This window comes from Plecotus auritus, assembly GCF_963455305.1.
Source record: "Plecotus auritus genome assembly, chromosome: 7".
NCBI classification, from domain to species: Eukaryota; Metazoa; Chordata; class Mammalia; order Chiroptera; family Vespertilionidae; genus Plecotus; species Plecotus auritus.
In genome coordinates this window covers 94,678,023-94,701,603 of record NC_137774.1, presented here as the reverse complement: position 1 = coordinate 94,701,603, position 23,581 = coordinate 94,678,023, and the positions used below count along the sequence as shown (strand labels likewise).

Genomic DNA, 23,581 nt, shown 5'->3' with positions numbered 1-23,581 from the left:
TGCAAGATACAAGCTACATGGACCCTGCAAGACACAAGCTACATGGTCCCTGCAATCAGGTAGGGATGATGATACCTGAAACCAAGTAAAAAAATCTATAAATTCCATTATATAGTGACATATCAGGATAAGAGGAACAAATAAATTTTGTAGACATTCAGTAAGTGAAGAGAAAGGCTTTTGGAGATGAGAGGCTTGAGCTAAGACCTTGTATGTGTGCTACTAGAAGCTTTCTGGGCTGAACACGTGTAAAAAAATGTCCCTTTGATACTATAATAGTTCTGGCCCTTCAGAAGCAGACTGCCTCTTACTTTCACTTTAAAAGAGTTTAGATCCTAGCAGTCCATTATGCAAGCCAGAGAAAGACCATTTTATGTGACGATGCACTTTTATTGCACTTTCCTCACTATATATTATAATTATTTGTTTATACTTGTCTCTGTAGTTAAGAGTATAAGGTCCTTGAGAGAATGGGCCTTATTGGCTTGAGCCCTTTATCCCTGACATACTTTGGATAGAGAGGGCATCCCGTAAATGTTTGTTTAATAAACAAGAGTGTAAGCTCCTAATGGGTGAGAATGTGTCATATTATTCTTTGTTTCCTTATTTGAATTGAAATGAATTTTCTTAAGGTTTATCCTAAGAATATTTACTCAGTCTTCACTGATTCTCTTGCTATGGTTCATGTTACTTACAACAGATGCTTAAATATCCACTTTTTCTAGGTTATATTTTGATTACCTCAATTTTGATCAGGTCTAATACAAGATTGATCTAGAGGCAACAGGTGAGGAGTGCTAATGATAATTTCTGTGAAATTATCCCATGCACAAATTCCGTTGTTTGAGTAATGTTTAAGTGAATACTATTGCTCCCAAAAGTCATAAACTTGTTCTTTGACATACTTCTTTATAGAGCACAAATAGGAGTTCCATGAGAGGATCTTTGCCACTTTCACACTCCAGGCCTTCTAATGTTTTCTAAGAATTTACTTTCTCTATTAACCATAAGTTAAGAGAAAAAGTGGCTGGTATGGTATCTGGGGATAAATTGCCACATCCCATTTCCTTCTCTATGAGCAGGATTTCCAATTTTCAAGCCTGATGGGATATCTCAGCTGGAACAAGATCTACAGGTCTTTGATTTGGAAACTAAGAATAGAGGAGTCTTAAGAGATGACTGCTCAGGTGAGTAAGGCAGAATCAATCAGATGGAATTAGTCCTGTTGTTGAGCCAAGTTGTAGCTGCTTTGGCAGTCAGAATGGAGAGCTCTGTCTGTATCCCAGAATGGAGAACTCTTTCCTTTTCTCTTCAATTTTTTTTAAAAATTGATTTTTAGAGAAAAAGGAGACAGCAAAATATCCATGTCAGAGCAAAACATTGATCAGCTGCCTCATGCACACCCCCTACTGGGGATCAAGCTGGCAACCTGGGCATGTACCCTGACCAGTGAATGGAACTGGCAAGCTTTTGGTGCATGGGATGCCAAACCAACTGAGCCACACTGGCCAGGGCTTCCCTTCAGTTTTGATGAACACTTTGCATTTATTTTGTCCTTTATCATCCACAAGTTGTAGTAGGTCCCTATTAAAGTTGCTTGTCTATAATTCGTTTGAACTATTTCTATATTTTCTCCTTTGAAATACCTTAATTGATTTTCTTACTCTGTTGAAAGTACCTTCTGTTTCTATCACACCCTGAACCATTTAGAACAGTGGTTCTCAACCTTTCCAATGCCGTGACCCTTTAATACAGTTCCTCATGTTGTGGTGACCCCCCAACCATAAAATTGTTTTTGTTGCTACTTCATAACTGTAATTTTGCTACTGTTAATGAATCGTAATGTAAATATCTGTGTTTTCCAATGGTCTTAGGCTCTACAGCAGTGGTTCTCAACCTGTGGGTCTGAACCTTTTCAATGTCACGACCCACAGGTTGAGAACCGCTAGCAGGGTCGCCTAAGACCATCGGAAAACACAGGTATTTACATTACGTTTCATTAACAGTAGCAAAATTACAGTTATGAAGTAGCAATGAAAACAGTTTTATGGTTGGGGGTCACCACAACATGAGGAACTCTATTAAAGGGTCGCGGCATTGGAAAGGTTAAGAACCACTGATTTAGAACCTACCACACTTCCTATTCATGCCCTTATATCTACTGTTGAAATTTTGTGCATATGTTTCAGAGTAAATAAACTTCTCTAATCTGGATAGATACTATATTAGCTTTTTCCTCTCTGAGTTTTCTTTTTCTAAGCATAGGGTACAGATTACATTTGCATTTTCTATTTATATATTGCATCAGATGGAGGAACCAGAGAAGAGAACAAGCTGTTGATTCCTAAGCAGAAAATTTCAGAAGTACATTCATGCAAAATGAGAGTAGGAAGACTCAAAAAGGATGCCGGCCAAGTTCCTGATACTAGAGAAGTGTATAAACCTGAGGACAGATTAGAAAGGCTTCAGGAAATACTAAGGAAATTTTTATTCCTGGAGAGAGAGTTTAGGCAAATAACAATCAGCAAGAAAACTTACACCAGTGAGAACAATGAATGTAATGAACCTGAAAAAAACTTCAGTCTGGAATCTACCCTTGATACAGACCAGAGAGATCTTAGAATACAGAACATTGATGACATTGATAGGTATGACATTAGCCTCAACCAGAATTCAGCTGCTGAGAAACATGAACAAGTAAATCTAACACAGGATTTTCAGAGTAGTGAATATAAAGAAAGCTTAATGGATCTTTCCCACCTTAGTAAATGTGAGAACATTTTCACCACTGAGAAATCCTATAAATGTGATGCATGTGAGAAAATCTTCCATCAGAGCTCAGCTCTTTCTAGACATCAGAGAATTCATACTAAAGAGAAACCCTACAAATGTAAAGAATGTGAAAAATCTTTCAGTCAGAGCTCAAGTCTTAGTCGACATAAAAGAATACATACTAGAGAAAAACCCTATAAATGTGAAGTGTCTGAGAAGTCCTGTGAATTATCTGACAAATCCTCTACTCAGAGCTCAGGCATAATGAAGCATAAGAGGATTCACACTAAAGCAAAATCTTATAAATGTAGCAATTGTGAAAGAGTATTCAGTCGTAGTGTACACCTTACTCAACATCAGAGAATTCACAGAGAGATGCCCTGTAAGTGTACTGTATGTGGCAGTGACTTCTACCATACCTCATTCCTAGTCGAACATCAGAAGGTTCACTGTGAAGAGAAAGCCTATGAATATGAATGTGGGATGACCTTTACTAAACATCAAGGAGTTAGTCTCAGAGAAAAGCCCTATACATGTACTGAATGTGGAAAAGACTTCAGATTGAATTCCCATCTTATTCAGCATCAAAGAATTCACACAGGAGAGAAACCACATGAATGTAATGAATGTGGGAAAGCTTTCAGTCAAACCTCATGCCTTATTCAGCATCACAAAATTCACAGGAAAGAGAAATCCTCTGAGTATAACGATTATGAGGAAAGTTTTAATCATAGCTCAGATCTTGTCCTGCAGCGAGAAGTCCTCACCAGAGAAGAAGCCTTTGATTGTGATGCATGGGAAAAGAACCTCATTCAGAGAGCACAACTTGTTCAACATCAAAGAATTCATACCAAAGAGAAACCTTATGAATGTAATGAACGTGGAAAGACATTTAGTCAAGTTCAGGCCTCATTCAGTATCTGAGAGTTCACACCAGGGAAAAATTGTGAGTACTGAATGTGTTAAAATCTTCAGTCAGCTCAACCTTTTCATCATTGGAGAATCCACACCAGAGAGAAATCTTCTGAATGTGATGAATGTAGGAAAGCTATTAGTTTTAAACTTTTAATTGACGCCTGCAAACCCATACCAGAGAAAACCTACAAATATATTGAATGTGGTAAATGCTTCATGTTCATAACTTAGTCATCATTGGAGAATTCTTACAGGAATAAAAGCCCATCACTGTAAAGAATGTGAAAAAGCCTCAGTCAAAGAAAATACCTTTTCAGCATCAAATTTATTCCATGCAGAAAGCCTATGAATGTAATAAATGTATGTGTGTATGAAGATTCAGTCATATTTCAGTCTTCAACATCAAAGAATCCATACCCAAGAGAAGCCATTGAGTATAGGAGTTCAAGTCTTTCATCATCAGAATATCTACACCAGACCAGAATCTGATATAACTCAAATGGAAAAAATTTACTGCCATATTTCAGGCTTTACTCAACATCAAAATATTGGAGGGACAATTGTTGATTATTTGTATATGAAATCATTAATATATAGTCCCGATCTTTTTCATTGCAGAAGAATCTAGCCTGAAGAGTGACATGGTGAATGCAGTGCTGTTTTCTCATGGCATTCTTTAATATAATAGGTGTTGTAAGTAACTATGTATACTTTATTTATGGAATTCATTTAAGCTATTTTTATTTTAATATGGCCTATAAACATTTTTCTTGAAATTGGTATGTATTGTTCTCAGCTTCCCTAAGGTAGTGTAATTACACCAATGTTAAAACATATCAGCATCTGGAAAGTAGCTCATTTAGTTTTTTTCTGCTGTTCTCCACCCAAGTTCTCTCCAAAACAGACTATTAGGCTTGCTTTTTTCTGGGGACCCTAATTCCTATTTGTTTCTAGCCACAACAACTGGATTCCTGTTGATTTCTCCACTCTCTTAAGCGCCTTTGAATGATGGTTTCCTACTTTTAAGCTTTTTACCAGCAGGTATGCCATCCCTACTTGATGTCACTGTTCTGGTGTCTTTTTTCCCAAAGTAAAGCATCTTCCTTTAAAAGAATTGGATTTCTACATCCGGTTCACCCATGAGTATGAAGGATTCTGTCTCCCTTGAATTTATGACAGCTAAACATTTTCAAGTGATGCCCAAATTCTTAGCTGCCTTGTTTTTCATCCACAGCCCACTAACAGAGATGATAAGAACTCCTGGTGTTGTAGCTGCATTCATTCAGCATCTACTCTGCATATCTAAGTTTAGAAATATTTTATATACTTCCATTGAAGGCCAGCAAAATTCTCGGGCCTGCTTTTGATAGGGCAAAACATAAAGAACATATACTAAAAGATCAGAGAGCTTCATAAGGCAGAGAGCTCAGCCTTCCAACAAAGATATTGCTGTTCTTATGTAATATCTCTAGAGAGAATATTTCAAGAGAGTTGGTAATTCTGTTCCTGGTAAAATTTTAACCATTAAGATTGTTTTCTTATCTATTTGGATTTCCAGCCTCAATATCCCCTCATCAATCTAGCATAGTATTTGAAGTGTGAGGGCATTGTGTATACTTATTCATTATCACTTTTTTTTTGTATTTTACTAGATTCTATAGGCCATATAAAAGAACATGATTTTCTTGATTGATAAAAGTGATCACAGATGTTGGCTCCAGAGTTCAGGGTCACCATCATAACACCTAGCAACAGTTTATGATTGTTTAGATGATGTTAAAGCATTTTATTATATTTTTCCATCTTAAGTTTCATAATATTTTATGAATAAGACAAGTGTTATTTAAAATTCTAGTTGTCATTCCAGCAGTTGAGGCCTTCATAGTTCAGATGTTATAATATTCATGAGGGATCCTCAACAAATATATAAAAATGTGTTGCTTGCCCTATAAGCATTTTATGGCTAACCTCTAGGATAGTTCTACCAGTATATTTTACCTCTTAGCCATCAGCAAGCATATGATCTAATCAGGGCAAGATAGGAATCTAAATGTAAAATCAAATGAAAATGCATGTTTTTTTCCTGTCAAGGAATGTGTATACTCATGTATAGAAACTAATAGTCACCTCCGGGGATTATGAAACAGAGATGAAGTAATCCTTAAATACCAGAATGTATAAACATGCCATGTATGCATTTGGTTTAGGAATGTGCTTTTTACTTCCACTTGAATAAAAGTGTGTTTGACATTCTGCAAATCTCTTTCAAATAAAATCTGAAGGCCTTAGCTGGAAGCATTTGGAAATTTTGGAATCACCTTTCTGCCTGCAACTCAGTTCCTTACAGATACTTGCTTCATAACAAGAGTAGATCGTTCTCCTGTGTACTGATACTTGCTCTCCCACAGAACTCTTGAGGAATAAAGTCTGAATGTTTAGGAATTAATGGGTTATTCGGTTGGGATGGTGTCAGTACATAAAATAAGAGTAAATCATTTGAGGTTTCAGTTAAACTAGGCAGTGTGTGTGTGTGTGTGTGTGTGTGTGTGTGTGTGTGTGTGTGTGTGTTTAAATAAAACACATTTTTAAAAATTAGAAAAAAGGAACTTGCCAGTTTAAGCTTGCTGATATTTAATTGGTCCAATAGAATATGAGTTTGTGTTCTTAATTTTTTTAGTCTTGATGCTGGAGAGGTAAGAGAAGAAATCCATTAGTTGAGAGACACCTAATTTTATCTATCTTCTATCTGCCCACCCACCTACATGTACATGTATGTATGTGCATATTCAAACTTAATTCTCACAACTCTGCAAGGGAACTAGCTTCATTTTACAGAACTGAGGTACAGGGAGGTTAAAGAACTTGTTAGGATCACATAGCAAGTTCAAAGTCAGGTGTGTTTGACTCCAAAACTTTGTATCATCATGAAGTTGGTATTAGACACCAACCAGGGACGTTTTCTTTGATTGCTCTTCATTCCCTGTTGCACCCCAGTGATTCAATGTTGTTAGTTTGCAGCTCATCCTAAATGCTCTTAAAGCTCTCTGGGATACTAGGAGAAAATATCCCAATATCTTTTGGGTGCTAGTCAGAGACCCTTCCCTGCCCCATGAACAGGCTTAGACAATTTTGACAGTGACAGATCACAGATCCAAGCTCCCAAATTCCTGTCTCTTGCTCAGTCCCCTCCATTCCCATCACTAGATTTACATTTCCATTTTCAGTGCCCAAATGTGCTCTTAATTTTTGCTGCTAATTAGAACTTGCTGATGAACATTTCTTCTTACCAAGATTTACTGTCACCTCTGGTTATGTTATAGCAGTGGAACAAAGCAGTTATTGGGAAAATCAAGTTTGATTCCTAGGTTCTGGCTTGAGCAAAAGAGTATCCAAATAGAGGTAGACTGGAGAGATATGTGGTACACTGGAACAGGAGCAAGGAGAGTATTTCAGGCAAGAGAGATGCTGTCAGAAGGCCTACAAATGAGAGTATGCTATTTTCAGGGTAATATATGAGCTTTCTGGAGAAATGCCTCACGCTAGGAAATAGTATGAGGGTAACTGATGAAGTTGAAGAACGAAAACTCCTAGAGTGTCATCTCAGCAAAGCATAATGGGATTACCACAACTAGAAATGTAACTACCTGTCCATTCAATAATACATTTGTAAGACACTGATATTCAGTGTTACAGTTAACCTAATCAAACGAATGAAACCATCTACTGAGTAAAAAGACACAGATTAGTTGTCTAAGCAATAGCTTTGGAATTAGACATACCTGTGTTTGAATTTTGCTGTTTACTAGCTGTGTGACTTAGGAAATTTTACTTAGTCTCTCTAGTTTTCTTGTCTATACAATGTGGTTAATAGCATGAAAATTAAAGAGATAATGTAAAAGGTACTGGTCATATAGTAAGTGCCAAATAGTTACTAATATAAATACTATTATAAAAACTAGTAAAAATAGAAGACAGATGTTTAGATAGACGATAGAGGGAACTAATGAGCAAGCATTTAACAGTGTAGGACTGGCATTGTCCAGGATGGGATGCCCTGGGTTTGGAGAACTTAAATATGACTAGAGAAAACATCAGGCATCCTTGTCTGTGCTAGGAACTGCCTCCTGACAGGCACTCCCTGCTGGAGTCAGCAAACTGACATTTGTCTCATCTAAAATTTGTATCATATGAGTTCACGTTTTCAAAATACAGATGCATAAAGGAACTATTGTTTAATCCAAGACTATAAGAATGATTTCAGTCAGAAATCAGATGGTGCCCTGTATAAGTCAACAAGAAAATAATGCTGGAATTTTTTAATTTTGTTGATGCATCCTATTCACTCCACTTACAGAAAATGGTTAACCTCTTGTGTTTGTATTTCATTCATGTTTATAAATTTACAACTTGGGCATAATTACAAGTGTCTTGTCTTTTTTCTTTTCTGCGGTTGCTCATATTACAAATCTTCACCCAGTCTTTCTTCATTGTCCTTCCTAGGTGCAGTTAGACACCAGGCTCTGATTTGAGCAGACCAGGGTGCAAATGCTGCCTTCTTGCTTACTGGCATGTAAGATGGTAAAAATTACCAACTTCATCGGATTGTTGTGAGGATTAATGAGATAATATCAGTTTAAATGCTCCACAGTTGGTAGCTGTTATTTCTGAGTTTAGCAGGAATCTACCCTTATCATAACTCATTGCCTTAATACCTTTTCCTGCTTCAACATATCAAATGTGCCACAGGCAGATCTGTACTGCAGGCGCAGTAGGGTCTTTGGACCTCTCTAAGGTTTTTCTTCCTCATATTGGTATTGGTACCAGCATGTTCCTCCTGTTTTTTTATATACTCCATGCAAAACTGGTAGGGACTAGGTTGAAGGGACAAAGGGAAAGGAGGACTGAGGGCCTTCATAACCTGAATTTGGGCTCAGCGGGTGACCTGATCTGTAATTTTGAAGGAGGTGAGATGGGTGGAAAACTGCAGGAGTCGCCCTGGCTGACTTGGTTCAGTGGATAAGAGTATCAGCCTGTGGACTGAAGGGTCCCGGGTTCGATTCCGGTCAAGGGCATATGCCTGGGGTTGTGGACTTGATCCCCAGTAGGGGGTGTGCAGGAGGCAGCCAATAAAAAATATTAAAAATATATTTTAAAACAAAAAAAAACACTGCAGGAGTCAAGGGGAGGAGGCAAATGGGGTGCATACAGGGTCAGAGGGGTTGAAGAAGAAAACAAATTTAGATCCTTGGTCCACTTAGTGATATAGTGGACAAATAGAGAAATCTGTTCCAATCTCCTACAATCCTTTCTGGGGGAAGGACAAACACCAATTTAAGGTCTACACCTCCACGTGGTTCTGGACCCAGATCCCCAGTGGCCTCTAGAGAACCTGCAATCAAGATTAGACCAGATTAGCCGAAACCGGTTTGGCTCAGTGGATAGAGCGTCGGCCTGCGGACTGAAGGGTCCCAGGTTCGATTCCGGTCAAGGGCATGTACCTTGGTTGCGGGCACGTCCCCAGTGGGGGGTGTGCAGGAGGCAGCTGATCGATGTTTCTCTCTCATCGATGTTTCTGACTCTGTCCCTCTCCCTTCCTCTCTGTAAAAAAATCAATAAAATATATTAAAAAAAAAAAAAAAAGATTAGACCAGATTAGACTTCTGAACTGCCTAGATGGGACCCGGAAATGCATGCCAAGGACCCGTTTCCAGGCTTCTGAGTGAGTGTAGGGCAGTGGTCGCGGTTTGCCACTCTGTTGACTAATGAGTTTGCTGACCACTGGACTAGACTAAATGTTACCGTGTAGTTGGAAGCTGTGAGGATTAGGCAATTGTGGCATATTGTGTCCAAAGAGGTAAAGGGTAGTATATGACAGTGGTCGGCAAACTCAGTCAACAGAGCGGCAAGCGAGCCGTGGTTTGCCGACCACTGGTGTAGGGGATCAGAGACCCAGAAAGGAGAGTGGCAGCCTGTGACAAGCTCGGACTGTGGTGGTGGACTAGGGCTGTGCGGGAGGGGAGGGGCGCAGTGCGGGGGACTCCCATGGAATTGGATTGGTGCTGGCAGTCTGGTGGCCATCTCACGGCAGGACCCAGATGACCTGGAGAGAGAATGAAGCTTCTCAGACCTTTTCCTTGGCTGAGAGTTTCTCCTGGGAAAGGTTCACCTGCCATTTTCCCTATATCTGACCCCTTCTCCTACCCTTTCCTGAAGTGACTGCTCGTCCCTTGTGTCCTGTTCTGAAGAATTTTTAGAGAAGATCTTGGCCTTGGAGCAGCACCAGAGATTGGACAGAGCCCTGGGGAGCCCTTGGAGAAGCTTCCTGAGCAGAAGTCCCCTGAGTCGCTGTTTCCATCCCCTGAGCAGTCATCTAAAAAGAGCAAGAGTGAGAAGCTAACCTAACTGGCTTTCTTTGTCTAAACTTTGTCCTTCTAACCATGGCCTCAGATCAGATGGACATGATTAACCTTACACTTAGAATTGTTCTGGTATTTATTTATCAAGACTACTGATTTTATTTATTTATTTATTTATTTATTTATTTATTTATTTATTTATTACCTAAAGCTCTATTGCATGTAAACAAAGCCTATAACTAATGTTTTCTCTCTATGTTGAGCAAACCGGCAGAAGCACTATCATAGCACTAAGTCTTGAAGAGCTATCATTCCAGCACCTGCTAACTTGCTTTGTCTTTGGAGAAGCTCAGTGAATGTTGTGTGGATAAATAAGTGAATGAACCCGGCAAAGTATGTCCCATACCCCAAGTACCAGGAAAAGAGCTCTCCTTCACCATTAGGGAAGATACATTTTCTACTCAAGGTATAAACTGCAAGAGGGTGGCTGCCTATGGAATACAATAGACAAGCTAGCCACCTGCTGATGGAAAAAGAGGTTAAACTCTAAATATCCATATTTTAATTTCAATCTTCCATCTCACTATTATCTGGTATATATGTCTGGCTATTAAAAAAGGTGGACTTGATTATTTAATTGGAGGACAAAGGCTTAGATATTGCACATCATGGACTTCGAGATGGCTTATGTTTGGGGAGATTTTCTTTCACACATACAGTCTTCGAATGGTGTTTTTAGGCTAATGTTTCATTCAGCAAGTATTTATTGAATTATTATTTATGAGATGTTGAAACTAAGTTGAAAAAAAAATAAAACACCTAACCCCTACCCACCCCCGAGCTTAGAGTTGGAATACATAACAGTGAGAGGTCATAGAACAATAAATAATGTAGAAGTTTACAAGAGGAGATCCCTGTGAACTAGTGTGAGCCCAGGAAGCCTTAGAAAGTCTCGAGTTTGTCCTTGGAAGAATTTAGAGTAAGAAAGGAGTCAGGTTTTAGAAGAGAGAGGATAGAATAGACCCTTACCATAGGTTCCTTGCCTCTAGTCTTTGTAAGAGGTCAAGTACCCATTTCACCTCCCTAAAATACAAATTTATTCATATTTTGAGTCCATACTTCATAAGCTGGCAATGAGTCCTCCACAGTGGCCTCAACCCAACTTAAAAGTCTCACCTCAGTGTTCCCCGAAGACAAACCCAGCAAGCATGGCGTGTCTGCACTAGGTAACGCAGGAGTCACTGTACTACTCACTGTTGTGCATTTGTGTCCTTTTACTCACATGCATTGCTGTTTCCTACATTCTCTATCAAACCCCACATGTCTCAAGATCCCATGTGTGAAGACTTAGTGCAGGACAGCCTCTTTCATGAAGCTTCTGAAAAGACCTGGGCTATGAAAAAGGAAACAGATGCAAGAGACATTTACATGGAAACTTGCCAGACTTGGTGGCTAGTTGAGCAGTAGAGGGATGTTGGCTACAATTGCCTTTGTTCCCTTCACTGTTATACCTCTTACAAAAAAAAAAAAAAATCTTCACCAGTTGCTAATATCTTTGTAATTGTCATTCATGTCTCAACACAGCACACTGTTTCTATTTAATAAAAACTGGTTATATCTAGCCCTGGCCGGTGTTGTTAAGTGGTTAGAGCATTGGCCTGAACACCGATCAAGGGCACATACCTGGATTACAGATTCGATCCCTGGCCCTGGTTGGGGTAGGTGTGTGAGGCACTGCTGGTGGTAAATTGGTATGGTCATTATGGAAAATGGTATGAAGGTTCCTCAGAAAATTTTAAAAAAAAGTACCATACAATCCAGCAATTCCACTTTGGGGTATTTATCTGAAGGAAACAAAATCATTATCTTTTTTTTTTTAAATATATATATTTTATTGATTTTTTACAGAGAGGAAGGGAGAGGAATAGAGAGCTAGAAACATCAATGAGAGAGAAACATCGATTAGCTGCCTCCTGCACGCCCCCTACTGGGGATGTGCCCTCAACCAAGGTACATGCCCTTGACTGGAACCGAACCTGGGACCCTACAGTCCGCAGGCCGACACTCTATCCACTGAGCCAAACCAGCTAGGGCCAAAATCATTATCTTAAAGATATCTGCACCCCCATATTCATTGCAGCATTATTTATAATAGCCAAGACATGGAAACAACCTAAGGTAAAGAAAATGTGGGGACATCTGTAATACTTTCAACAATAAAGATAAATGTTGCCCAGCTCAGTGGTTGGGTGTTGACCTATGAACTAAAAGGTCATGTGTTCATTTCCTGGTCAGGGCACATGCCCAGGTTGCAGGCTCAATCCCCAGTGTGGGATTTGCAGGAGGCAGCCAATCAATTTTTCTCTTTTGTCATTGATGTTTCTATCTCTCCCTCTCCCTTCCTCTTGGAAATCAATAAAAATATTTTTTTAAAAAACCAATATAGAAAAATTTTTTAAATGTGGTATACATATACAATAAATTATCACTCAGCCATAAAAAAAAGAAATCCTGCTACTTGAGGGCATTATGCTTAATGTTAAGTGAATTAAGTCAGAGAAAGACAATGTATGATCTCACTTATATATGGAATCTAAAAAATCCAAACTCATAGATACAAGAATAGATTGGTGGTTGCCAGAGGTAAGGGTGGTGGTTGTGGGAATTGAGATAAAGGTGGTCAAAAGGTACAACCTTCCAGTTATAAGGTAAATAAGTCCTGGGGATATAGTGTGCAACATGGTGATTATAGTTAACAATACCATATTGTATATTTGAAAATTGCTAAGAGAGATCTTAAAAGTTCTCATCACAAGAAAAAAATTTGTAGCCCTCCCCCCTCCAGTATCCAGATTGCATGCACAGAGAAGAGGGTATCTGGAGGTGGAGAATAAATGTAAATATGGTTCTGTGATGATATCACAAATCATTGTTAAAGTCCTTAAAGTCAGTGACCATTACCTAATAAACTCAGGGCTGCATAAGTTTTAGGCTTTCACTGCTGATGGAAATGCTGCATTGGAAATTTCTAAGCACCATCTTCTTCCAAAAAGATCCCTCTAAGTCGCACCTTATTTACCATGAATATTTTAATCATTAAAAGAAGTTCCAGAAGTACCTCTACTTAGGTAGTAGAGTATTAGGTCTATTCTGGGTATCTGAGAGGAATAAGTCTGCCCGGAGACCAAGCTTACCTGCGCGGGCCTCGGGGCCAACGGAAGCCTGGACCTCGAGCTGAATGGGCAGAGGAGGGGGGTGGGGCGAGGGCGGGGGCTGGTCCCACTGCCCTGGGGCCGCCTGGAGGGAAGCCCAGCCCCGAGACAGGGAGACCAGGAGACCCCTACGGTGGCCCAGAAAGGAAGAGGAACCGGTGGAGGGTGAGTGGAGGTAGCTTCACGGGTGGGGAGGGGGCAGACATGGAGAAGACACCATCTGCTCCCCAGGGCTAAACATAACCCGTTGAGCTGTTGAGACCCACAGGGTGGTGTCTGGGGGTGGATGGCCTGGTTGGGGCCCATTTTTGGGTCTGTAAAATGTCACTGACTTTGGGGTCACGGAAGGTCTGGGCAGAGGAAGGTTGACAGTGGGAGGAATGGCCTTCCTCCCCAATGTCCAGACGGTTCCCGCCTGGTCTCTTCCCTGTTCCAACCCAGGTTTCCTTTATGCGCCCACCTCTGTACCCCTCAGCACAGTTTCCAGGTGTCTCTGGGCCTGCACTCAGGCTGTTTCAGGGTGGCTCAGGGAGACTCCCAGAGGGAGCCCGGCTTGAGAATCCTCTCCCCAAGCCGGTGGTTCTAAGATGCTGTTCCTGGATTCACCGAGGAGTATGCGGTTCTGCTTCCAGTGTCTGAGATCCTTTTATTTATTTTTTAAATATATTTTTATTGATTTCTAAGAAGAAGGGAGAGGGAGAGAGAAACAGAAAAATCAATGATGAGAGAGAATCATTGATTGGCTGCCTCCTGCACGCCCCCCTACCAGGCATTGAGCCCACAACCAGGGCATGTGCCCTTGACTGCAATCTAACCTGGGACCCTTCAGTCTGCAGGCTGATGCTCTATCCACTGAGCCAATCAGGCTTAGGGCCTGAGGTCCTTTTAAAATAATGAAAACAGTCAATGATAGTAGATGACAGGTTTTTTTGTATGCCCTTACAAAATAAAAAATGGCAATTCTACCTTCCACTATTCTCTCTCCCTTTCTCACACACACATATGAACATAGCTATTAGAGAAAATCTCGGGTTCCATTGACTTTCACATTTGTAAATCACTGAGCTGAACTGCTGGCCAGTAGGGGCTGGTGAAGTGGGAGAGTCAGCTACTTGTTTTTCTGGTCCCTGGTCCTCACTGACTAACTGTGGGATCCTGGACCAGTGGAGCCTGCTCTCCTGCTCTCTGTTTCTTCATCAGTACCAAGGGGTCTACAAATCCCCTCTATATTAAAATGTCGGTGGTGGAGTCTGGCCTATATCAGTGCATTCCCAAAATTGCATATTTATCAAATCTCAGCACTAAGGGCTGTTCACATGCACGCAGAACCTTGGTCTATCCTCAGAGAAAGGTGAACAAGGGCCACCTTACTGGAGAGCAAGGTTGAGGGTAGAAGAGGGGTTGCATGGGGTGGGGAGTGCAGACAGGAGGTGGAACACTGGGTGGCCTGTGGTAACCCCAGGCTGGGGAGAGGAAAGTACTGTGTCAATATAATGTGTTTATTTGTTTCTCTCTGCAGTAGTTACCAAGAGCCTGCAAATTCCTGGCCTTCATTCCCCAACCCCCCCCCACCCCCGCAGCCCTGTATTGTTCCCATTGGCCTAAAATGGGCATGGGGCGTCCAGTAAGTGCACAGTTAATTTTTTTTTAGTGCACATTTAATTTTTGTGGAGGGAATGGATAATGGTTGGTAACTGGGAGGTCTACATGGAGTGGACAGACAGGATCAAGCTGAGCTTTGCAGGAGAGGTAGGATTGAAAAGGTCTGGAGGAGCAGAGAGGGCACCCTCAGGGAAGGACCCCAGGCATGGAAGCTGCAGATGCTTGGGGGGGGGGGTGTTCCAGGACTAGAGGGAGACACGAGGAGTGTGGGGGCAGGAAGGGTGCTTGGTTGGGAAATTTTGTAAAAACTGAGAAAACAAGGAAGGCTGATGAGCTGGGAGCATGAGAGAAAGGGAGAAGCCAACATGAGCTCCTGGCTATAATGTGGGCAATGGAGAGGATGACTGAATTAGGGACAATGCTCAGGTCAGTTTTAGACAAGGTGAGGTTTTTGGGAATAGACAGGAAGGGGTACAGACCATCAGATGAAAATGTCCAGGGTACTCCAACCCATCCAGAACATGGGGGTCAATGTGTAGCCATGACTCCCACCTGGAGAGTTTTATAGCTGGGACTCAACACTCGCTGGTTCCACCTATTTCATAATTGTAAAGCAAAGAGAACTGAGGCCCTGAAGTTCAGGTGACTCATCAGTAGACCTGGAGCGTGGAGGGGAGATCAAAAAGGTAGCTTTGGAGAGAGGGAAGGATCCAATTTTTCAGGTGGGGAGAATATAAACTGGTAGGTGACAGAAAGGAGGAGAAAGTATGTTAGAATGTTTTCAAAAGCATTAAACATTTATAAACACAGCATAGTTGGGTGGGAAGGCTGGGAGGGCACCCACACCTCTGCCCTCTGCCTTTAGACTTGTTCTTCTATAGTGATCAACAGTTCCCAAAGCCTCAAAGACACTCCTGGTTCCAGCTGCAGTGAGGGGTGTCTGTAGTGGGGACCATGGAGAGACCCTGATGCCTGGGCATGAGCAAGGGTGCTTGCACAGGGTGCAGAGAGGTAAGAGCAGCACCTTCACTCCAAGGACCCTGTCTTCAGTAGTCATCATGCACAGCTTGAATCCTTGGTGCTGCCAAGCACTGTCTGGCTTATACAGGAGTCTCTAGGCCTGGCTATGGGCATGACTTGGAAAGAAGAGCTGTTCTGTTGTCTTAGGGTGCCCCTCATCTCCCTTGTCAAGTGTCTCATCTCCTGATGCTTCCCTTCTGCACCACCAAGTGGGCAGAGTTATCACATGCTATCTGGATACATTCTGACCAGGCCTGCCCTCCCTGCAGCACCACAAGCTCCTACTCCTCTCCTTCCTCCACTTGTTCCTCTCCACCTTGGGGAAAACTCATTCCTCGGGGCTGCCAGGCTTGGCAAAGGCAGAGAAGAAAGCAGACTAGTTGAATACATTTTACCTTAGACTGTGAATGGCCACTAGCCCCCTTTTCAACAGGAATATTTGAATTTTAGGAGAAGCTCATCCCCTTCCCCTACTCCCCCTCCCTCTTTAACCAAGCACTTGAGTCCCAGCACTGTGCTTGACACTTCAGTATGCAGTATTTCATTTGGCCCTCCCCAGTGACCCACTGGGCATTATATCCTCCCTCTTCCAAATGGGAGACCCAAACTCCTGAGAGTTTTAGCAAGCTTCATGAAGTTACACAGCTAGCAAGTGATAAAGCAGGGATGACAGCCGAGGGTTTCTAAAGCCAAGTCCAGCCAGTTCTTATCTTCTACATCTCAGGTGCTCATTCAAAAGAAGGCATCTTTTTTAAAAAATGTATTTTTTTATTGATTTCAGAGAGAAAGGGAGAGATAGAAACATTAATGATGGGAGAGAATCATTGATCATCTGCCTCCTGCACACCCCACACTGGAGATTGAGCCTGAAGCCCTGGCATGTACCCTGACTGGGAATCTAACCATGACTTCCTGGTTCATAGGTCGACACTCAACCACTGAGCAACACCAGCAGGGCAAAAGAAGGCATCTTTAATGACGGATGGTGGTTAAGGAGAAGATTTGAGGAATCCTTAACAAAGGGCCTGACCTCCAGGCCTAGAGAATACCTGGGGCTTCAGGAAGGTCTCAGACTTTAAAGCTATTTGCAAAACTTGCTCTGCATATGATCTGCTCTTTTTTCAGCAGATGGCCCCTCCTGGCCAGGTGGACCCCTTCCCATCTAAACGCAGCGTCCTGAAGCAAAAGGGCCAGTCACTGAGTAAGGGCACTTCAGACCTGGTCTTACCTCCCCCTGGTCCTCATTCTGAAATCTCAAAAGGCAAATAGCTGACTGTAGAGGGCATTGGAGAGGTTCTTCTGTGGGTAATAACAATTGAATGGTTAGAACTTTAGAGCTAGGAGAGATTGAGGACAGCATAGTCCAACCTCCTCATTTTACAGAGGTGGAAAAAGGGACCCTACATGCCTAAGATCATCCAGTGAGTCAGTAGCAGAAAATGTCTATGTTATTTTAGGTCCACTGAAGAGGTCTGAAAGACTGTTAAGTTTATTGAGGCAAAGAAATCAGCATTTACTGAGCCTCACTTATGTGCTAGTATTACCTTAGATGCTATCTCCTTGTACCACATGAGTATTGAGAGTATGTGCCCCACCTCTTGCCCTCACTTTTCCCTTACACAGATGATACTGACTTTAGAGGATAAAGACATAAAGGGCTTCACATGGGCCATAGCCCCCACCTTGACTGCCCTGGGCTACCTGCTCATACTGCTGGTCACCATCTTCCCCTTCTGGGTGCGCCTTGTGAATGAGGAGTCCCGTGAAGTGTTTTACAGTGGCCTGTTTGAGAACTGCTTTCATATCAAGCGCTTGAAGCCTCGGCCCTTATCCAGTAAGGAGGGATGAACGCAGGGACTGGGGAGAGATGGGGCCGTTGCAGGACCTGGGGGTGGCAGACGACAGGCTTTAATAAGCCCATAAGGGGATTTTTCTCTGAGTCTCCACTCCTTAGGGGTTAAAGGAAAGTAGGCGGCTGGGAGGGGGTTAATAATGCCAGGCTGACACCAGAGTCAGGAGCCAATGTGTTAGCAACCAAATTTATTTATGGGGAAAAGAGTGGCCCAACATGTGATATGGGGGGTGGGATCCTGCCATACTCTGTGAGGCTCCCCCACCTCTCAGGGCTGCCATTAGCCCATCCAGACAGCACCCTTTAGGCACCACTCCTAGTTGAGGAAGCAGCCTGGTTAGCAGAGCCTCCACTTGTCCCCTTGGCCACACACCTGTCTGTCCATCTCTGGGTGGCAGCTCTGTAGATACTGTGCTCAGGCCTGGGTACCACATTATCAAAGAGACACTTGAGACCATGTTTTATAAGGAACTTGGAAAGTTCATGATGGTGTCTGTCTTGGAAAAGAGGTGACTCTGAGAGACCTAGGAATTATCTCCTGGTGATAGGAAAGAAGAGCCACTTTGGGGAAGAAGGGCCAGACTGTGTGAGCTCTTTGGTCTAGAGTTCCTCAACCTTGGCACTACTGACATTTTTGGTTGGGTAATCTTTGATGTGGAGGGCTCCCCTGTTTCTTACAAGTTAATAACACCCCTGCCCTCTTCTACCCACTAGATACTAGTAGAATCCTCCCAGCATTAGTTGTGACACATATCTCCCATGGGGGGAAAAATTGTCTCTGATTTAGAAGCACTGTTTTAACCCAAGAGTAGATTCTAGAACTCTGGGTCTTCAAAAATACCTTTGTCTCTTTGTTCTACCCCCAGCTGTCCATTTCTGCATGCTCAGGAATATATACAAACTCATTTTAACATGGGTCTGAATCATGCCAACAGTAGGAGAATAAGACACCCTGTCCTTAAGACTCTGGCTCTGCTATTTCGGGTCTGTTTCATTACTTCTATTAACTGGGATAATTATAGGGGTTTCCTGCAGAATTCAGAACATCTTGACTTTCCACCAGTGACTTGTACAATGTGACCAATACAGATGTGATTCCTCATGTTTCCTTGTGTAACAAATTTTATTACCAGGGTTTTATTTTAATATGTTTTTTAAAAAAAATGATTTTAGGAAGGGAGTGGGATAGAGAGATAGAAACATCAATGAGAGAGAAACATCGATCAGCTGCCTTCTGTACGCCCCTTCTGGGAATTTAGCTAGCAACCTGGGCATGTGCCTTGACTGGGAATCGAACCAGTAACTTCTTGGTTCATGGGTTGATGCTCAACCACTGAACCACCCTGGCCGGGCTATTTTGTTTTTAAAAACCACCATTTGTCCATCTAAATTTTTTTGTTTGTTTACTCCCATGTCATGGGGAACAAAATGGGACCAGAGCATTCTTGGGGCCAAAGTGGCAGGGTCAGAACCTTGGTCCCAGACCACATATTGGGGAGCTCCAGGGGTCATCCCTGCCAAGGATCTGTGGGCTTTGTGGGCTCTGCCCTTTGGGGTCAGGGTGCCCAGCACTTGCCCACTCTCCCTCCCCTGCAGTTTACATCATCCTTGGCCGAGTTTTTCTGCTGTCTGCAGTCGTCTTGTCTTTCCTCACCACCCTCACCATGGTGTCTTTTGCATCTCAGCTCTTTCTAAGGACCTGGAAGCAAACTTTTATATCAGCCTCCATCAGCTTCTTCACAGGTGTGGAGCAGGCAGGCAGGCCATGGGGAGGGTCTGGAGAGGGGTCCAAAGGCAGGTGGGGAAGTTAAGGGGGAGGGGAGTGGTCTCTGTGATGTTAGGAGAGAGGATTTGAAGGCCCCTCTCTTTTGTTGGCTTTTCTATGAAGTAGCCCACCCTCATACCTGCCCCCTCAGTATTTATGACCCCTTTTCTTTGGGTCTTTTCAGTTATTCATACTTCCAACTAGCATAGTCCTTATCACATTGATTGGAGGTCATTTGTCTGGTGGCCTTTTACCATAATCTCTATCCCAGTGACTGTCCTAGAGTCTAGAATAGAATTCTAATATAATTGAAATATACGATATAAATAAAATATCAATGTTTCTTAGATGAATGAATGGAAGGGACTATCTCTGCCCTTTGGAACCTCTGACGTTAAAAGGTTGACCAAGGCCTTCCCCTGCCATGAGAGGGAGGGGCTGGAAGGCTCATGGTGGGAGAATCAGGTTGGGTTTCATCCAAAGCATCACACCCAGAGGGCCCAGGCTGAGTCAGCTGAGGTCATGAGCATGGAGGGTACTCAGGAAAAGGATTTCTGATTAGGGGGCCCCTGGGAGGGGAGGCACATGGGCTTTGAGATTAGTTGGGAAAGAGGGCAAGATAGGCATATGGGGTGGAAGTTATTGGCTCTGAAAGGGCAAGGTGTGCCATCAAGAGGAAGGAGCCTCCATGCAGGAGCCACAGGGCTCTGTCTAATTAAGTCTGAGGAAAGGCTGGAGTGAAGGCAGAGAACCACAGGAGGAGATTAAGGATACTTCCCTGTGACCCTGCAGGGACTTGTGCTTTCCTGGCCTTGTTGCTGCATGCCCTGGAGATCCAGAGTCTGAGGATGCAGCCCAGCCCTCCCCAGTTCTCCGTGCAGTGGCCTTACTATGTCCTGGGATTTGGTATCCTTCTGTTCATAGCGGCTGGTGAGTGTCCTGGAACTGGTGCCCCTCTCCCTGCCCTCTGTCTGGATTCAGGAGCCTTGCTCTAGAGCTGTGCTGTTCAAAACTGCAATCACTAACTACATGTGCTATTTAACTTTAATTAATTAAAATGAAGTAAAGTTAAAAATTCAATGCCTCAGTTATACTAGACACATTCCAAATATTCAATAACCACATTATTCGGTGTTTAGTGGCTACCTTATTGGATGGTAAAGATATAGAAATTTTCATTGTTGTAGAAAGTTCTACTGGATAGCACTGCTCTAGAGCTTCAACCCTACCTTCCATCCTTGTCCTTTCCAATTCTTATCCTACTTGACTTGAGAACCAGACTCTTCCAAATTTTCATATTCTCCCTTATACATAATATCCTGGTTCCTAAGGCTTTCTAGTCCTATCTCTATCTTTTTAAAAAAATATATTTTATTGATTTTTTACAGAGAGGAAGGGAGAGGGATAGAGAATTAGAAACATCAGTTAGAGAGAAACATCAATCAGCTGCCTCCTGCACACCTCCTATTGGGGATGTGCCCGCAACCAAGGTACATGCCCTTGACCGGAATGAACCTGGGACCTTTCAGTCCGCAGGCTGACGCTCTATCCACTGAGCCAAACCGGTTAGGGCTAGTCCTATCTCTATCTTTATCCTGAAATCAAGAACCTATTCTTCACCCTACCCCCTTTATTTTTACATACCATCACCATCTAAGTTTATAGTCCTAATTTTGTCTCTATTATCTTTGCCTGCTATGTTAACCTGACCCATGATTATAATCTATTTTTTAAAATATGTTTTTATTGATTTGAGAGAGAGAGAGAGAAGAAGAAGGGAAATGGAGGGATGAAGGGAGAGGCAGAGAGAGAGAAAGAAAGAAAGAGAGAAACATCAATGTGAGAGAGACACATCGATAGCCTGCCTCCTGCACACCCCCTACTGGGGATTGAGCCCATAACCCAGGCATGTGCCCTGACTGAGAATCGAACTGGTGACATTTTGGTGCATGGGATGAAGCTCAACCAATGAAGTCTCACTGGCCAGGGCATGATTATAATCTATTTTAACTCAATTTTATTATACATTGAATATATAATAAAGAATATTTATAACATAACTTTAAGATATAAGTACTTAAAAATAAACTGCACACCCATATTTCCACTATATAGTTTAAGAACTAGCCATATTTCAGTGACTCCATTGTTTATGTACACCCTTATTTTATGTACCACTGAGAAAGAAAAGTTGATGCCAAGTATAATTCTAAGATGCTATAGCTTATAAGATACATCCTCATTTCAGAGATGTTAATCTTCCTCCGAGGATATTTAAATATATATATATATATATATATATATATATATATATATATGTATATATATATATATATATGTATATATATATATATATATATATATATATATTTAATATTTTTATTGATTTCAGAGAGGAAGGGAGAGGGACACTTCAGTGATGAGACAGAATCATTGATCGGCTGCCTCCTGCACACCCACTACTGGGGATGGAGCCTGCAACCAGGGCACACGCCCTGACCAGAATTGAACACTGACCTCATAGTTCATAGGTGGACACTCAACCACTAAGCCACACCAGTCAGGCTAAAGGATGTTTTTTCCACTGTTTTTTAGAGAGAGTGGAAGGCAGAGGGAGAAACCTTGATGTGAGTGAGACATATAGATTGGTTGCATCCCGCACATGCCTCTACACGGGATGGGAATCAAGCTTGCAACTGAGTGCGTGCCCTTGACTGAAATTGAACCTTCAGTCTGTAGGCTGACACTCTCACCACTTAGAAAAACTGACTACAGCTGGAACTTGACATTTTCTCTCTTTTAAATCCTCACCTGAGGATATGTTTTTATTGATTTTAGAGAGAGAGAGAAAGGGAGAGAAACATCGATGTGAGAGAGAAGCATTAGTTGGCTGCCTCCCTTATGCAATCCAACTGGGGATTGAACCCATAACCTAGGTATGTGCCCTGACCGGGAATTGAATCCACAAAATTTTGGTTTATGGATGAAGCTCCAACCAACTGAGTAGGCACTTAAAACTTTAATTCCAAAACACACACATACACACACACACACACACACACACACACACACACAAAACTTGAATTCCCCTCTAAGAATTGCTTTATTTGCAGCTCCTCTTTTAATGTGTAGTATTTTTTGTTGTTACATTTCAAATATTTTCTAGTTCTCCTTATGATTTCTTCTTTGATCCCTGAAATATTTTAAAATTTTCAAGCACAGAATTTTTATTGTATCTGTGTTTATTATTTTAACTTAATTTCAATTTGATGAGAGATCATGGTCTATATAATCCTAATATTTTTGGATTATTGAGACTTGCTTTATGGCCTAGTTTGAGGTCTGTTTTCATGTTTCATGTTGAATGCAATCTTTTATATTTCTAATAAACATCAGACCAAGCTTGTTTATTGTTTAAATCTTGTCAGAGGCTTACCATCTTTTAGTTTTTAAAGAACCAGCTTTTAGCTTTATTGAACCTTCATATTTGATGTTTGTTTTCTATTAATTAATTTTTACTTCTAATTTTGAACTTCCCTACCTAAATTTTTGCATTATTCTGCTACTCCTTTTCGAACTTTTAAAATCAGGATCTAAGCCCATTGATTTAGACTTGTTATATTTTACTAGGGAATTGAACTTTTTATCATTACCCTTTTTATTTCTAGTAATGCCTTGTTGTAAAGTCTGTTTTATCTAATATTACTGTAGCTACTTCTACATTTTAGGTTAGTATTTACCTGTTATATTTTTAAGACCTTTTACTTTAAAATTTTCTCTGTCTTTATGATTTGGATATCTACACTAATAAAAGAGAAATATGTAAATTGACCATACATCCACAACACCCACCAGCCAATCAGGAGGGAGTATGCAAATTAGCAGGACAAAGATGGTGGCAGCCCTGCCCCCCAGCCACTCCAGGCGCAGAGCAGCCAGGCGGGGCAGGATGCCTGCTATGAGGGGGCAGGTGGGTGGTGGAGGGAGCTACAGGAGCGGCTCTCTGGCTGGAGCAATGCAAAGACTGCAGACTCTGGCTGGAGTCAGCGAGAAGCCTGCAGACTTTGGCTGGAGCGAAGGCGGAAGG

The 23,581-nt window shown here is 41.9% G+C and overlaps 1 protein-coding gene across 3 annotated transcripts in view; it reads left to right on the top strand.

Annotated features, from left to right (window-relative positions):
- Positions 1 to 23,581, top strand: part of ZNF655 (zinc finger protein 655) — a 41,720-nt gene that overhangs the window by 8,909 nt on the left and 9,230 nt on the right. Inside the window, exons 3-4 of one of the 3 annotated variants that reach the window (XM_080680310.1) lie at positions 1,083 to 1,187; positions 2,309 to 8,096. In XM_080680310.1, the coding sequence (XP_080536436.1) occupies positions 1,083 to 1,187; positions 2,309 to 3,696 (1,493 nt within the window). In that variant the 3' untranslated portion in view covers positions 3,697 to 8,096. Of the gene's footprint in view, positions 1 to 1,082; positions 1,188 to 2,308; positions 8,097 to 20,286; positions 20,425 to 23,581 lie in introns of those variants that run through there. The other 2 variants (XM_080680312.1, XM_080680313.1) reach the window with 2 other exon arrangements.